The sequence below is a fragment of the Silurus aristotelis genome (assembly GCF_946808225.1).
Source record: "Silurus aristotelis genome assembly, chromosome: 25".
Classification (NCBI taxonomy): Eukaryota; Metazoa; Chordata; class Actinopteri; order Siluriformes; family Siluridae; genus Silurus; species Silurus aristotelis.
The window spans coordinates 5027350-5043658 of NC_139598.1; the positions used below are offsets into that span (position 1 = coordinate 5027350).

Here is a 16309-nt window from a genome sequence, read left to right on the forward strand (position 1 = left end):
TGTTGTGATAGAATAAAGCCAGTGATTTAAAAAAAAATAAATAAATAAAAAGAAAGTCTAGCATAAACAAAAGTGTAAACAACATCTGGAAATAACTGACATGAATTAAAGTCACTGTGGGACTTTATATATATCAGCAAGCATATATATGCCATATTTTAATCCTAAGTATCTTTCGTCATATATGTCCATCAAATTTTTCTTCTCAGGCGTCTTTTATAATGTTTCTGTGAAGTGGTTTTAAAACACAGGTGGAGTTTTTATACCCAGAATCAATAAAACACAAATCACCAATTAAACACCAATTTCGCTAAACACAATTAGCAAAAGTAAATCAAATAAACCTAAACATCTCTTCAAACAATGAAAAAACTCTGGCAAAATCAGAACATGATGTGCATGATACACTAAACAAACAACAGTATTTGGATGCCTGAATTTTCCATTCATATGTGGTTCTTCCCCAAACTGTTACCACAAAGTTGGAGGCACACAATTCTATAGGATGTCTTCGGAAGTGGGAGCATTTCATTTTCCATTCACTTGAACTAGGAGACCCAAACCTGTTCCAGCATGAAAATGCTCCTGTGTAAAAAGCAAACTCCATGAAGATATGCTTTACATGGGTTGGAGTGGAAGATATTTAGTGGCCTGCTATAGAGCTCTGATCTCAACCCCTAATGAACACCTTTGGAATGAAGATAAACACTGACTGCACCCCAGGCCTCCTCAGCTCATCTTCTTTAGTACCTGACTTTAGTAACAAGCTTATAGCTGAATAAGCACAAATCTCCTCAAGCACACTCCAACATCCAGTGGAACATCTTTCCAAACAAGTGGAGGTTATTATAACAGCAAATGGGAACTAAATGTGAAATGGGATGTTGAAAATGCACATCTTGTGGTCAAGTGTCCACAAACTTTTCCATACAATGTATTTCTGTGGTATTGTGTTTTTAAATAATCGCTATAATATTGAAATACTACGAATAAAAGCGAAAAAACAGCTTGACACTTTTTTGTTAGATATGACCTGCTTTTATTATGACTATCCTGATTAGGATGATTTTATGTTTGTGTGTGTGCATCTAGTACCTGCATGATGAACTCTCGGCGGCGTGGCAGGCCCCTCTCGGAGAGCAGTGTGTACTCGGGCTCTTTCTCTCGTTTAGCCTGCTGGATCTGTGCGAGTCGGCTGATGGGGTTCACGCCTTGACCGTACTCCGGCCCTGCCTGTGAGGAGACCTCACACACACACACACATCCAGAGGTCTAAGTATGCATGTAAAAACACTTCCTCACCCTCAGTGTTACACAACTTAAATCTGTCAGTCTGTCTGATCTGTCAGTCATTTCTCTCTCTTTTAGTCATGTGTCTGACAGCATGTCTGTCTTCCAGCTGATCTATCGATCAGTGCCTGTCTGCAAGTAATTTGTCTGTGTGTCCGTCACTCAGCATGTCTCTCTGTCTACCAGTTGGTCTGTCTGTGTGTCTGTCTGTCAATTAGTGCGTCTACCACTGTGCATGGTAGTGTGTTTGCCTAACTACCTGTCAATCTGTCAGTCAGAATTTCTGTTTGTATATTTGTCAATCAGTGTGTATATTTGCATACAATTTTGTCTGTTCCATCCATCCATCCATCCATCCATGGGAGGTGTGTAAAACCCTATTAAGCAGCCTAACCTTGAGTATGGTCTTAGGCCGTTTCTTATAATGCACTTTGGGCTTCTCCACCACAGGGATGAAGGGCAGCTTCTTCAGCTCTTGCAGGATGGAAAAAGCGGCACGCTTCTTCGAGAGCTTCTTGCTGTTGCCCTCACCCTCAGCCGAGAACTCGCCCACCGTCACGCGGGTCAGGAAGCTCTTCATGTGCGGCGGGCCGCTCTCCTTCAGTACCTGGGGAAGAAGGAGGATAAGAACGTCTGTGAGACGTGGAAGTAATGTACGCATTAGACATTCAACTTTGGAGTTAACCAGAAGGCAGCTGGGCACGCTGCTAACTAAATCAAATGTTTCGATGTTCAGATTCACATCATTTGTTTTAGACCATATGGACACGTGCATTGACAATGTCACTAGGGTCAAACACGTGAAATGCTTTCCTAATCAGAAGCCGTGGATGAGGTCCATCTCCTGCTGAAAGCAAGAGATGCTGCTTTTAAATCTGACAATGCAGAGAACTACAACAGAGCCAGGGCCAACCTGAAAAGAGGTATTAGAAGAGCCAAGCTCACATTCAAACTCTACATAGAAGAGCACTTCCACAACTGGAAAGGCATCCAGACCATCACAGACTACAAACCGACACCTCAATCTCCACCAACCAGCAGTGCTTTTTTGCTAGTTTCGATCAAGGCATCGGACATTTCACCTCAACCGCTGACTCTTCTACTGCTCACAGTCCACTTTTACTCTCAACAACGAACATCTATTTAGCATTTGCCAATCCCCCGAACAGGTTGACAGAGGATGTGCTTTCCACGGCTCTTCATTCAGCCCTCACCCACCTTGATAAAAACAGCACCTACATCAGAATGCTGTTTATTGACTTTAGATCTGCGTTCAATACAGTCCTCCCCACTGTACTAATCACTAAGCTCAGTGACCTGGGTATCTGCACCTACACTTGCAGATGGATTCTGGACTTTCTCACCAACAGACCTGTCTGTTAGGTTGAGCAAATAGGTATCCTCATTGTGGACTTTTAGAAATCTAACAGCAGGAGACACTCCCCAGTCTACATCAATGAAACTGAGGTAGAGTCTCTCCAGCTTTAAGTTCTCTGAGGATCTGTCCTGGCACCAGAACACTTCAGCTCTGGTTAAAAAGGCAAAACAGTACCTGTACTCTTGAGGAGTCTTAAGAAAGCTCATCTTCCCCCAGGGATTCTAAAGAGTTTTTAGAGTCCAAGTCCATCACTGTATGGTATGGAGGCTCCACTGTGTGTAAATGCAAAGCCCTGCAAAGGCTGGTCAAAATTTACCCAATTACCCGCAATTGAGCACATTCACCACAGCAGATGTCTGCGCAGAGATCACAACTTCATCAAGGACTCTTCACATCCCAGTCACAAACTGTTTACCCTCCTTCCATCAAGAAGGAGCTGCAGGAACATATGAACCAGAAGGTTCAGGGCCATGTTTTTACCATCCATTATCACCCTACTGAACTTTGCACTACACCATTGGATCGCTGTATAAACACTGTATATAACTTCTGTACAAATGTATATACAATGTACATATTACATATTGTATTTTTTTTACTCTCGACACATATTGTGCCTTACATACATCTGCACTACTATTTGATTTATGTACATCTATATATACGCACCTTACTGCACATCCTGCCTAATATTTCACATTCATGTGTATATATATATATATATATATATATATATATATATATATATATATATATATATATATATATATATATATATATATATAATGGACTTGTTTATTCAGCCTGCACATTTTTTACTGCCATAGACATACCTATGATACTTACATATTTATCTGCACTTGTCAATTTGCACAATTTCTACTATTTTACACTTCTAGTAGATGCTAAACCACATTTCGTTGCTGTGTACCTGTACTATGCAATGAGCTTAGTGTTTAGGGAGGGGGGTTGGATTACACACACACACACACACACACACACACACACACACACACACACACACACACACACACACACACACACCCTGGCTCTCTGTGCTCAGTGAAAGTTATCCCCCTCGTGAGACTCCCTTTCATATCCTATCCTCATGCACATAAGCACTCTGGCATTTTCTCTCTCTCTCTCTCTTTCTCTCTCACACACACTATTTTTTCTCACACATTCACACATCATAAAAAGAACAGAATAATATAAAACACTGCATGACTGGGTGTTCCTGAGAACCTAGAATGCATACCCATTTGTCATAACATCTCTGTGTCTAGCAATCCATCCATTCCAGTGTTTGTCTATCCATGTGTCTTACTATCCATCCATACATCCATTAGTGTACCATCCATCCATTCATCTGCGAATGTGTCTGTCCATCCATCCATCCATCCATCCATCCATGTCACTGACTATCCATCAATCTGTAAATCCGTCTGCCTCAGTGTGCCCTTCTTAAGTTTACTAGTTTCACATCTTTCTGTCTATTAGTATGCCTGTCTATCTTTCTGTCTAACTGTCTGTCTATCTAACTGTCTGTTTCTGGTTATACATGTCTATCCATCTTCCTGTCTATCTGGGCAACCTACCGTCCAACTGTGTGCCATTCTGTCTGTCTGTCCACCTTTCTGTCTATCTAAATGTCTTTCTGTCTGTCCACCTTTCTGTCTTTTTGTGTGTCTGTCTGTCCACCTCTATTTGTCTATCCATCTTTCTGTCTGTCTGTCCATCTTATTATTTAAGTCAGTCTGTCTGTCCATCTTTCTGTCTATCTAGCGGTCTCCCACTCTGTTCCATTTTTTGTCTATCTCTGTCCATCCATGTTATTTTCCTGTTAGTCTGTCGATCCTTGTGCCTGTCTGTCTGCATGTTTATTTTTCTGCCTATCTGATTGTCCATCTTTTTGTCTATCTGTGCATTTCATTATTTAGCTGTGTGCAAGTCTGCCTGTCTGTCCATCTTTCTCTCTAACTAGCTATCTGCCCATTTGTTTACATCTGTCTGTCCATCATTTAGTTTTTCTGTCTGTTTGTCTGTCTATCTTTCCATAATATTGATTAAAACTGTGTGCCAGGCTATCTGTCTGTCTAGTCTATCGTTGTCGATCTAGCTGTCTGTCCATCTGTCAATTTTTTGTCTATCTGTCTGTTCATCCTTCTATTTTCCTGTTGGTGTCATTCATTAAACCTGAATAAAACACTTTCTTTAAACCTATTTTATCAACTGAACCCATTCAAGTGAACTTTGGTATTTATCTGAGCAGTCAGAAGGGAAACACACACACACACAGAGTTCCTCACACACTTGACAGAATTTATGGTTCAATATTTACACGACTTTTATGTGGAGGGATTTGATCATCACACTCTGATGTTACGGAATAGGAAAAAAATTCTGAATTTCCACGACGGCTCTTACGCATCCGCATTCGCTCCAGGGCCGATATTACACGTTCAGATTTATCACGTTTTTTGATGCTATCGCAATAATTATAGACTCCGTGCACCATCTCTGTGTGCGCCTCAAACTAAAATATTTTTTGACAGACGTTCACTGCACATCTGTCTTTTTGTCAGCCTTTTCACTGAGCTGTCTTTCTATTGTTTGTCTGTCTCTCCCTTGGCCTACTCATTCATTCAATATTACATTTACATCTGAGAACATCTCCAGTCGAACCATCCAGCACTCGAATTTACATGGATCCCGAGGACGTCTGAAGCCCTGAGTCACCTGACTTCACACAGAGTCACCTGACCTCACCCCGACTTTATCACTGCTCTTATTGTTGGGAATTCAGTAGTGGAACTATTCGCCTCCAGCATGTGATTGTCTAATCGCAGGAACAATGTCTTTGGGAGAGATCTTGGCACTCCTTAAATCCGTCAGCAACAGACAAGCCAACGTCCTCGGCGTCAGACGGTGTAGCGTCTTTGGCGCGCTGATGGAATTTCAATGAGGACTTTGATCTGACCAGTTTTTCTATCCTGCGTGGATCATGTTCTCCGGCAAGACGGCGTGCTACGATCAGTGTAAAGGCAGGATGTGAGGACGACAAGAGATACCGAGACCCGATGAGCAAAGAAAGACTCTTTTGTATGGTGTGTTGATGCGTCTGCCCCCAAGATACACACTCAGGCACATGACTCAGAGAGAAAGAAAGAGACAGACAGAGAGAGGGAAATATATCTGTCTGTCTAAATATCTGTCTTTCTGTCCATATACCTGTATGTCTTCAGTCTTTCCATCTGTCCACACATCTATCGGCAGACCCGTCTGTCCACACACCCGTCTGGTCTGTCCATTTGTCTTCAAATAGTTATTTTCATCTCTTCTGTCCACCCTTCATTTCAATTCAATCCAGTCTTTCTGTTTGTGCACCTGTATGCTCAACCGTCTGTCTGCTTCCTGTCCACCATTCTATCAGACTTCATGGCAGACTGTCTGTCCACCATCTGTCTGTTCCAACAGCTGTCTGTCTCTGTCCGTCTGACCACTTACTCAGTATGTCTATGTCCATCATGATATATATCTGTATGTCTGATTGCATGCCTGTCTGTCTTTCTTACAATTGGTTTGTCCATTTATCTGTCTGTCTTTTCATGTGCCTGTTTATCTATTTGTGTACCTACCCGTTTTCTGCTCATCCATCTGTCTGATGGCTGTCTGTCCACCGGGACAGGTTTTATTATTCTGTCTGTTCATTCATCCACCTGTGAGGCGGCTCATTTTCCTGACTTCCTTTTCCTTTGAGAATTCGATGAATTTGTCTGCATATGTTCCTCTATTGCCCCAAACTCCATCTGTCTACCTGTAAATCTGTCCGTCTCTCTGTCTGTGTATTACACTGGGAGCGTTTTAGTGCTACTCTGTGAACACATCAATGAGCACCAGGTGAAGACGGAACCCTGCGAGTGGGAACCCAGTGACAGTTTCTCCGTGTTTCCTGCTCATCATCTCGACTGATCGTTTAGATAAAACGATGGAGGCGAGAACAAGCGCTGCTCCGCTGCAGCTGGTGAGAGTCAGACGTTCACTCGCTCCACGTTTTGCGTCTCCCTCACATTGTAACACTCAGTCTCCGTTTTGGTGTTTATTCATAAAGTGCGCACTGCACATTTCTTTCGAATTGTGACAGCACGCCAAAATTCCTGCACAGGCCAGGATCTCAGACTGAACGAGGAATACATCACGTCATTCCCATGACAGACACACGACGCGCGTGCGCGCATACAATCAAATTCGAGAAAAAACAAACATTTAGGCATGAAATGTGTTTAGAAGGTTGCATTTAGAAGGTGAGGTTGATGGGACGAACACTGCTGTGATGGAATAACAGACAGACATTTTCCAGACCTGACACAAGTCATATGGGCAGTGCAAAATCTGGCAACACAAACAGGACAAAAACTAAAACAGGCTTTGAGGCAACACAAATTGAGCAGCTTTTTTTTATATACAGGAAATGGCACTTACTGGAGGCACCTGCAGTGCAAATTTTGCAAATTTTTCTATTTGTATAAAAGCGCTTAAAAATCTAAACACTGTATGAACAAAAGTATTGGGACACCTGAGTTTCCCAGCCATGTGTGGTTCTTCCCTTAACTGTTGCCATACAATTGCATAGGATTTCTTTTATCCGATGGTATGGAATTTTCCCTTTTCTTGAACTAGGAGACCCAAACCTGTTCCAGCACGGCACTGACCCACGCACAAAGCCAGCTCCATTAAGATATGCTTTACATGGGTTGAAGTAGAAGATCTTCTGCTGTAAATCTCTAAATCCTATTTAACACCTCCTCACCTCACCTACATCAGTACCTGATTTTACCTTGTGGCTGAATGAGGTGTCTACATACTTTTGGTCATATAGTGTCCATATAGTGTAGCCTTAAAAACTGAAGAATTAGGTTAGATAAATACAATTTATTGAATGCAGGAAACTCATAGTCCTTCAGCATGTCGTGCTATTGTGTGTGTGTGTGTGTGTGTGTGTGTGTGTGTGTGTGTGTGTGTGTGTTACCTCAAAATTCACAGGCATGTTCCTCTTCAGTGCAATCTCATACACCAGGCTGATTTCGGATTTATTTGCATCGCTCTCCTCCTCCGAACTTTTCTTCTCCTCCAAACTCTGGAAAAACATTAAACAAATATGAAATCTCCCTTCTTTTTTTTTTTTTTTTTTCCTTTTACGACGGAAAAAAAACGCAAACATATTTAAAATAGGAGTAATTTGAGACGCATGTCCAAGTGCGATGATCTCATAACGCTCATAATGCTCTATACGTAACGCACGCCCCATAAACGCTCATTCGTGTCTCTTTTGTGAATTCTTATTTAATCATTATGATGTGATCTGAGGCTGCACATCATCCGCTACCACAGTCTAAATATTTATTATCTCAACCTGCATTATGTACACACACATAGACACACATTCATCGTTAAAAAAAACTACAATGCACTGCAACATCTTGCAGTATATCTTCATTTTTACCGCGATTAATGCACATTCACTGCTACATACACTATATAGACAAAAGTTTGTGGGCACCTGACTATAAGATTCGAGTGCATTTTTTAAGTGCACATTAAGTCCACATTTGTTGTTATAACAACCTCCACTCTCCAAGATGTTCTACTAGATTCTGGAGTATGACTGTGGAGATTTGTGCTCATTCATCTACAAGGGTGTTTATAAAGTCAGGTACTGATGTAGGTGAGATGAGAAGGCCTGTGGTGCAGTTAGCATTCCAATTCTTCCCAAATATCTTCACTAGGGTTGAATCTCTATAACTGATCACCTAAAATCTTCCACTTCATACCATAGTAAAGGAAAAACTGCAATGCTACACTACAACTCCCTCCATTTTTTTGTTCCTGTCTAGAAAACTCAGGTGTCCTAACACATTTGTCCATATAGCGTGTGTATTTCATATGTACCATCTTTTATTCTATCTCCATTCTGATAATAAATTTTATTTTATTTTACTGCAGCAACGTTGTACTGCGAATGCTAAATTTGAAACTGACAGCGATAAGGCAGTGATTTTTGCCTCGATCAAAGCGCTGCTATGAAAATGTTCACGGTGTGCTGCCTTGGAAATAAAACACACACTGTTTTTACACAGATTATGTAGAAAAACAGTCCACTGCTCTAGTTACTGGTTTGCATAAAAGTGTGTAACCTGGATTCGGAAATGTAAAAAAAACTGGATCCACAGCGCGAGTTCCTGAAAAATTCCGGCAGTGGAAATACATGGACTACATGCACGTGTGTGTATGTGTGTGTGTATGTGGGTGTGTGCGCACATCTGCCTGAGGCAGTACATGACCATGGTGTTCTTCTTGGTAACATAATACAGGAAGAGAAGCAGCTGATAAAGAGCTCGTTATGAACAACAGCGAGACTGAACAGGAGAGAAAAACACTATTACAGCTTGAATAACTAGATCGATGCCAAACACCCTCTCTCTCTCTCTCTCTCTCTCTCTCTCTCTCTCTCTCTCTCTCTCTCTCTCTCACACACACACACACACACACACACACACACACTAATCAACAAGCTTTCTTGTATTAACATTTTAGTTAGACTTTATGAAATCTAGTAATAAATTAGGATAAATCAACTAAAAAATGCCACTTGTAGCCTACAACACACACTATATTATGTCCAAAAGTTTGTGCACACCTGACCATCATGCCCATATGGACTTATTCTATGTTCCTTTACAGATTTGGTCCCTATTTTCTGCTATAACCTCCACTCATTTTTAAAGTCTTTCTGCTAGAGTTTGAAACATGGCTGTATGGGATTTGCTCTTTTCATATACAGGAGCATTAGTAAGGTCATGCAGAGTTGTCCAGTTCAGGGACACTGTCATGCTGAAACAAGTTTTGGGCCTCATACTTTCAAAGTTACAGCATACACTTTCAGCATTACGTCTTTTTATACAATGGTGTGCTGCAGTTTAGGAAAGAACAAGATGAGGTTGAAATGGCCAGGTGTCCACAAACTTTTGCTTGTATAGAGTAAATCTTGAAGAAGACGCAATTAAAATATAATGTCACCTATGAGACAAGTTGCTTTTCCTCAGTTTGGTCATCAGTAAGAAAAGATTTTGCACGCATTGAAAGCATAAATCAGTCAAATAAAAATGAATTAAATAATTGAAAATGAATAAATCGATCAATAAATGAAAGACTAAATAAAAGTTAATTAGTCAAAAGTAAATTCAAGTAGACACAAATTAAATAACATTTGAACTCAAATTGACTTAATTTAATTAAATGTAATAAAATACCAAATGAATTAAATAAAATACGATATATTTAGAGCAATTAAATATAATTAAATAAAATGTGTTTATTTAAATTTAAAAAAATACTGAAATTATATACATTTAATACAATTGATCAATATAAAAAATTTAATATACTAAAATAATAAAACAATAAAATCGTGTCTAATTAAATCAAATAAAATAATATATTTAAATACATTTAAAATATATTTAATTGAATGGAATAAAACAATAAATTATACATATTTTAGATACAACTAAATATTATTAAGTTAAATAAAATAAAACGTATTGAATTTAATTTAATCAAATAAATTAAACGTCTTTCAATCGAATAAAATAAATTAAAACAAAATGCAAATATAATAAAATTGAATAGAATAAAATATAAATAAATTGAATGAAATGAATTAAAGAAAAGGCAATTTAAAATTGAATATTAAACATGCATTTTAATTGAAGTCACTGGTGTTATTTCCCCATAATACTTGTTAGCATTGCCCTTATTTTCTAATTTCCTGCTCTTCCACAAGTTTTGAGGGTGATTTTGCCATTCATGTAAAGTGACTAATTGACACAGAGTCCCCTGTGGACAATGTCTCCAACTAGGCAGTCTGTTTACTATCTAGTCCACAAAGAAAAACCTTCATGGATGATATTTGTGATGATTTATGGCTCATAATGTAGTGCGAATGTGTGCTTTGGGACCTGCAGTGGACCATAGTGAGGCATTTATATGGTAGTGTGTATGTTTAAAACTGGAATGTGGGCCACTGAGCAGATTAGGGGAGACGATGGTGTATTTATTCACCCGCCTCAGGTTTTTTTTTTTTTTTTTAAACCTACGTGTCCTACGTGGTGTGTAAAATCAGGGGGAGGGCAGGAGAGAGGGACAGAGTGGTGACATCAGCGCTGGCACAGAGCGTCAATGTGTTAAGTGATTTATACACAGTGACACAGTGTTAAGCTGACAACTGGGCACACATAAAAGCCCTTTAAGAGTGTGTGAGGTCGTCTTTACACCCCAAAGTGAGAGTAAGGAAAAGAATAAAGACGGAAGAACAAGGGGATATGAGATCAGCACTTGGGGATTGTGGGTAATCTGCCTAGAGTTTCATTAAAGAGAGCGTTCGGGTGATGAGGGTGATCATCAAAAAAAGGAAAGAAGTAGACAAAGACACTGCCTAGCACCTATTCCCTATACCCTATAGTCAGGAATTATTAGGACAACATAGCCCACTAACACAGAGAATAGAATATGTAGCTGATAGATTTGATTAAACTAATTTGGTGTCCCAAACCACATACCATACTTTCTAATCAACAAACTGTCATGAACGTGTCCCAAACCATATGACTCCACATGAACACTATAAAACAAAAAATCACTACAACGCATGTATCCCAAACCACACAATGCCCACTACCCATCCTTCACTATGGTTATCTATCTTTACTTCAAGTCTGTGTCACCTGTGAATGTGGCCATGGCCTAATGTGTGTGTGTGTGTGTGTGTGTGTGTGTGTGTGTGTGTGTGTGTGTGTGTATTATATATATACATACCTGTGGTAGCTTTTCTGGTATGGGTTCGTTCCTCAGTGCCTGCAATGCTTTCATGGCCGCGTTGTGCCGAGCCGCTTGGCGAGTTCGACCTTCGCCAATAAACTCGTTACTGCCGACAGTCAGCTGCACGTAGAACACCTTGGGGACTGGATAGTGATACCTCGAAACAAAAAACGAGAAGGAAAGGGTTAAGGGGAAAGAGGGAAAAAAAGAAAGTCAGTCAAAACAGGATTAGTTTATTGAAACACATTAGTTTTATCGCAAAGTAAATCAGTCCCAACACAAAATAATGACTCAAAGATTCCGTTTGGGCATATGCTGAAACTCGGACATCACTTATTTCCGTGGCAAAGCACAGACAACACCATAACGGGTCCCCAGTTCGCTAACACATAGCTGTTGTGTGTGTGTGTGTACAATACATGTATATTTAACAAACTGCGATGTAATGTGTATTCTGACACCTTTCTATTAGAACCAACATTAACTCGTCTGTTGGACGATTAACTCGTCACACGGATCAGCCTTCGGTCCCCTCGTGCATCAATGAGCCTCAGCTATCCATGACCCTGTCACAAGTTCCCCACTGTTCCTTCCTCGGACCACTTTTGCTAGATACTGACCACTGCAGACTGGGAACATCCCACAAGAGTGGTTTTGGCGATGCTCTGACCCAGTCGTCTAGACATCACAATTTGGCCCTCGTCTGACTCACTCAAATCCTTACGCTTGGCCATTTTTCCTGCTTCTAACATGTCAACTTTGAGGACAAATCTGTGTGTGTGTGTGTGTGTATATATATATATATATATATATATATATATATATATATATATATATATATATATATATATATATATATATATAAACACATACATACATACACACACACACACCAAAACGTCCTACATGCGCTGTCCCGCTAATAACCTCATTTTTAATCCCGTCCATCCTCATTCCTCTTTACTCCCAATAAAAATCTCTCCTGGCCAATTGCTACAAATCATTTTCTCCTTTCTTAGTGTCCAACCTCTCATACAACTTCTCACATGCTTTTTTTCTTGGCTTTCACCACATCCCTCTTTACCTGCTGCCGCATCTCCTTGTACTCCTGCCTTTACTCGTCAGTCTGCTGATCCCAATTCTGTTTTGCCAACCTCTTTCTCCTTATGTTTTCCTGCACTTCCTCATTCTGCCACCACGTCTCTTTGTCTTCCTTTCTATTTCCATGTCACACCAAGTACCTTCCTAACTGTCTCCCTTATTAGTTCTGCAGTAGTTGCCCAATCATCCAGCACCTCTTCACCACCACCGAGCACCTGTCTGACCTCTTCCCTGAACCTCACACTAAAGTCTTCCTCCTTCAGTTTCCACCATCTTATTCTTCTTTCAGGCCTCTTCTTCTTTCACACTCCTCCTCTTCTTTTTCACCTCCAAAATCATCCGAAAGATCACCATCTAATGCTGTCTAGCTGCACTGTCCCCTGCCAACACCTGACAGTCTCCAATCTCCTTCAGGGTGCATCTCCTGCATAGAACATAGTCCACCTGTGTGTACCTTCCTCCACTCTTTTACGTCACCCTATGATCCTCCTTCTTCTTAAATAAGTATTCACCACTGCCATTTCCATCCTTTTAGCAAAATCTACCACCATCTGCCCTTCTACATTCCTCTCCTAATAGCCATTCCAACCCATCACCTCCTCATCACCTCTGTTCCCTTCACCTACATGCCCATTTAAGTGCCCAATCACCAATCTTTCATTCCTAGGTTCACTCTCAACCACTTCATCTAACTCACTCCAGAATGTTTCCTTCTCCTCCATCTTACAACCCTCTTGTGGCGCATAAGCACTGATGACATTTACTCTACTCTGTAAAATCTGCCATTTCCCGGTATTCTTAGGTAAGTCTGTACAAGTGGGATGGAGGTTCTTCAGAAAAAGAGGGTCTGAAGAAGGTTGCAGCTGATGATGAACTTGAGAACATATTAATATTTATTAATGCAGCAAGAATGACGCTAATCGTGCAGAATCCAAGGGGGAAAAAAGAGGGGGATGGGATTTCATGCCAAAATATTTTGGCCAGTACATATGTGGTCTTAATCTTTACTGCTTCCCAAGCCGATGACGTTCCCCACTGAGAATGCAATATAGCATATATATATATATATATATATATATATATATATATATATATATATATATATGGTTGTATACTGTGTTTCATCACTGTTCATCTGGCATCACTTTTCTTGAAACGAGTTGAAATGAGGCTCCACATTATCTTAGTGACACAAACTTTCTCACAGCACACACAGGGCTCCCGTAGAGAAAAAGGCTAAAGTAAGGAGAGATGGACAAAAGCTTAGAACAACTCAAGAAAAGAAGACAGATTTATATCCGTGGCCGAACCCGGACGATATTATCCTAGTTATAAATGGTGAAATTAACGCCGTAGGGCAGGCGAGGTAATGGCCCCCGGTGGACCGCGCCTCAGGAAGGCAAAACAAAAGGCCCGTCACATTTCTGCACTTTCTCCTGCGTAACTCTGGCTCGCCCACGCAGCCTGTCAGACAGTTCTTCAGAGCCCAGATTTAGGAGTGTGTTCGGCCTTTATGAAGAGTGACACAGACTGATCCGGGGTCAGCGCCCTGATCCCAAACACCCCCACTGCAACCCTATTCAAACTCCAAAATCACACGATTTGCATTCTAGCATTGGAATTCAAATCCAGATTTTTTTTTTGTAGTGCTCGACTGAATAAAGAGTCGCTTTATTTTACTATACCGTATTGACTATTGTTATTATTAGGATTTTCTTAACAATATAGCCTAAAAATATCCGAAAATTTAAAACATCCGAGTTGAGAGCGACAGTAAACATCCAGGAAAAAACATGCAGATGAGACGTGAGATTAGCAGCATCGACAGGGATGCCTTCTTAAATCCAGTCTTTCTCCATTCTAAAATGTGTGCCTCGAATAGCTTTAAAATATACTTTAAACAGGAGTGAACAGGAATCTTTCAGACATTTAACCTTGCTGTGACCTTGAACCTGTTCGGCTCAATTCCACATTCGAATCGGTTTGCTGGCTGAGATACTATGTTTGAAAAGATTTTCGCTGGTTATATTTCTTACTCTCCGGTGTTTGTTTTAATGATTTATTATCACACTCTTTGTGTCACCCAGATGAGGATGGGTTCCCTTTTCAGTCTGGTTTCTCTCAAGGTTTCTTCCTCCTAGCATCTGAGAGAGTTTCTGTAAAGCTGCTTTGAGACAAGGTCCATTGTTAAAAGCGCTATAGAAATCAAACTGAATTGAACTAAATCTTGTACAGAAACATCTCATACATGGGCGTGGCCTAATATTTCAGTCAGCATGCTTGATTGACTGCCAAAATTTCCAATCTACATCTACCAACTCCATTATAAGCATCTTAGAAACAAATTTATACCAAGTATCAAATAGAGTATGTGGTAGAGACATTCCAGAAAAGGATGGGTTGGAACCTTGGGTTCCTCTCCATGTTCCTTCCTTTAGTTGCCTCAGGGAGTTCATCATCACTTCACAAAGACTCCAATCAGACTGGATCCCCTTAACAGCCAAAGTGATAAGCAGCAAGAGAAGGGAAAAAAAAACTTAGAAAATCTAGCTGAAGGTCCTAGCTGTGTGACTACATATGGCGTAAAAGGGAACACTCTGTACATTTCATTTTTGGGTTTCTAGTTGGAGGTGAGGTTCAGAAGATCTTTTAGTGCACTCGAACCTGCAGACCCCGCTGTACCTGCATCCTCCACCCGCATTAATTTCAGAAATATTTCAGCTGTGTAGGTTCATCTGTTGACCAAATTTCCTCTTGGTTCGCGAGCTCCGATTCGATTCTGATGGAAGACATCTGGGCAATGTTAAGCTCGGGGCATGTGCAGAAACCACCGAGGAATAATAATAAAACAGGAATTACACACATGCAGTAATGAAATGAAGAAAACTATTCCAGAATAATTACGAACATCCTGAAAAAGAAAAGCCAGATCGTGCAGTAACTGGCGGCGATCTGATGGGACGAAAAACATAACAGCCGCTGAGAACAGCCAGGACACAAGGGGGAAAAAAAGAAAAAAAAAAAAAAAACACAGGCAATGTGTTCACTTTCTCTAAAATGACTGTCAAATTGCAAGAATTACACAAGGCAGGAGCAGCAGCCACTCAATTCAACTTTTCCAGCAGACATATTAATAGTATTGATAGCAAAATAAGTGACATTAACAATAGTAACAATAGTAGATATAGCTATAGTAGAAGAATTAAGTTGAAGGATGTAGTAATAGCAGTAGAAGTATGACTAGTAATATAAGAAGCAAACACCTACTACATAATAGTAGTAATAATATTAGTAGCTAATGTAGCACATGTTGCTAATGTGGCTCGTTCTTGTCGATTTCTTCTCTACAACATCCAAAGGGTTCGACCATTTCTGTCCACACAGGCTGCCCAGGTGCTTGTTCAGTCTCTTGTCATTTCGAGACTGGACTACCGCAACTTTCTGCTTCCAGGTCTTCCTCTGATCGCTATTCGTCCACTGCAAAATGCAGCTGCACAACTTGTGTATAATCTGCCCAGGTTCTCCTACACCACCCCACTGCTGCGCTCCCTCCACTGGCTTCCAGTAGCTGTACGTATCAGAGTCAAAACACTGATGCTTGACTACAAGCCCAAAAATGGACCAGCACCATCAAAGACCGCATCACACCTCGCACTGCACCAC

The 16309-nt window shown here is 40.5% G+C and overlaps 1 protein-coding gene across 4 annotated transcripts in view; it reads right to left on the reverse strand.

Moving 5' to 3' along the window:
* stau2 (staufen double-stranded RNA binding protein 2) overlaps positions 1 to 16309 on the reverse strand; it is a 93619-nt gene that overhangs the window by 50729 nt on the left and 26581 nt on the right. For 2 of the 4 annotated variants that reach the window (XM_083530288.1, XM_083530289.1), the window contains exons 6-9: positions 11543 to 11702; positions 7698 to 7805; positions 1685 to 1897; positions 1096 to 1233 (exon numbers count right to left, since the gene is read on the reverse strand). In XM_083530288.1, coding sequence (XP_083386414.1) covers positions 1096 to 1233; positions 1685 to 1897; positions 7698 to 7805; positions 11543 to 11702 — 619 coding nt within the window. Of the gene's footprint in view, positions 1 to 1095; positions 1246 to 1684; positions 1898 to 7697; positions 7806 to 11542; positions 11703 to 16309 lie in introns of all 4 variants that reach the window. The other 2 variants (XM_083530286.1, XM_083530287.1) reach the window with 1 other exon arrangement.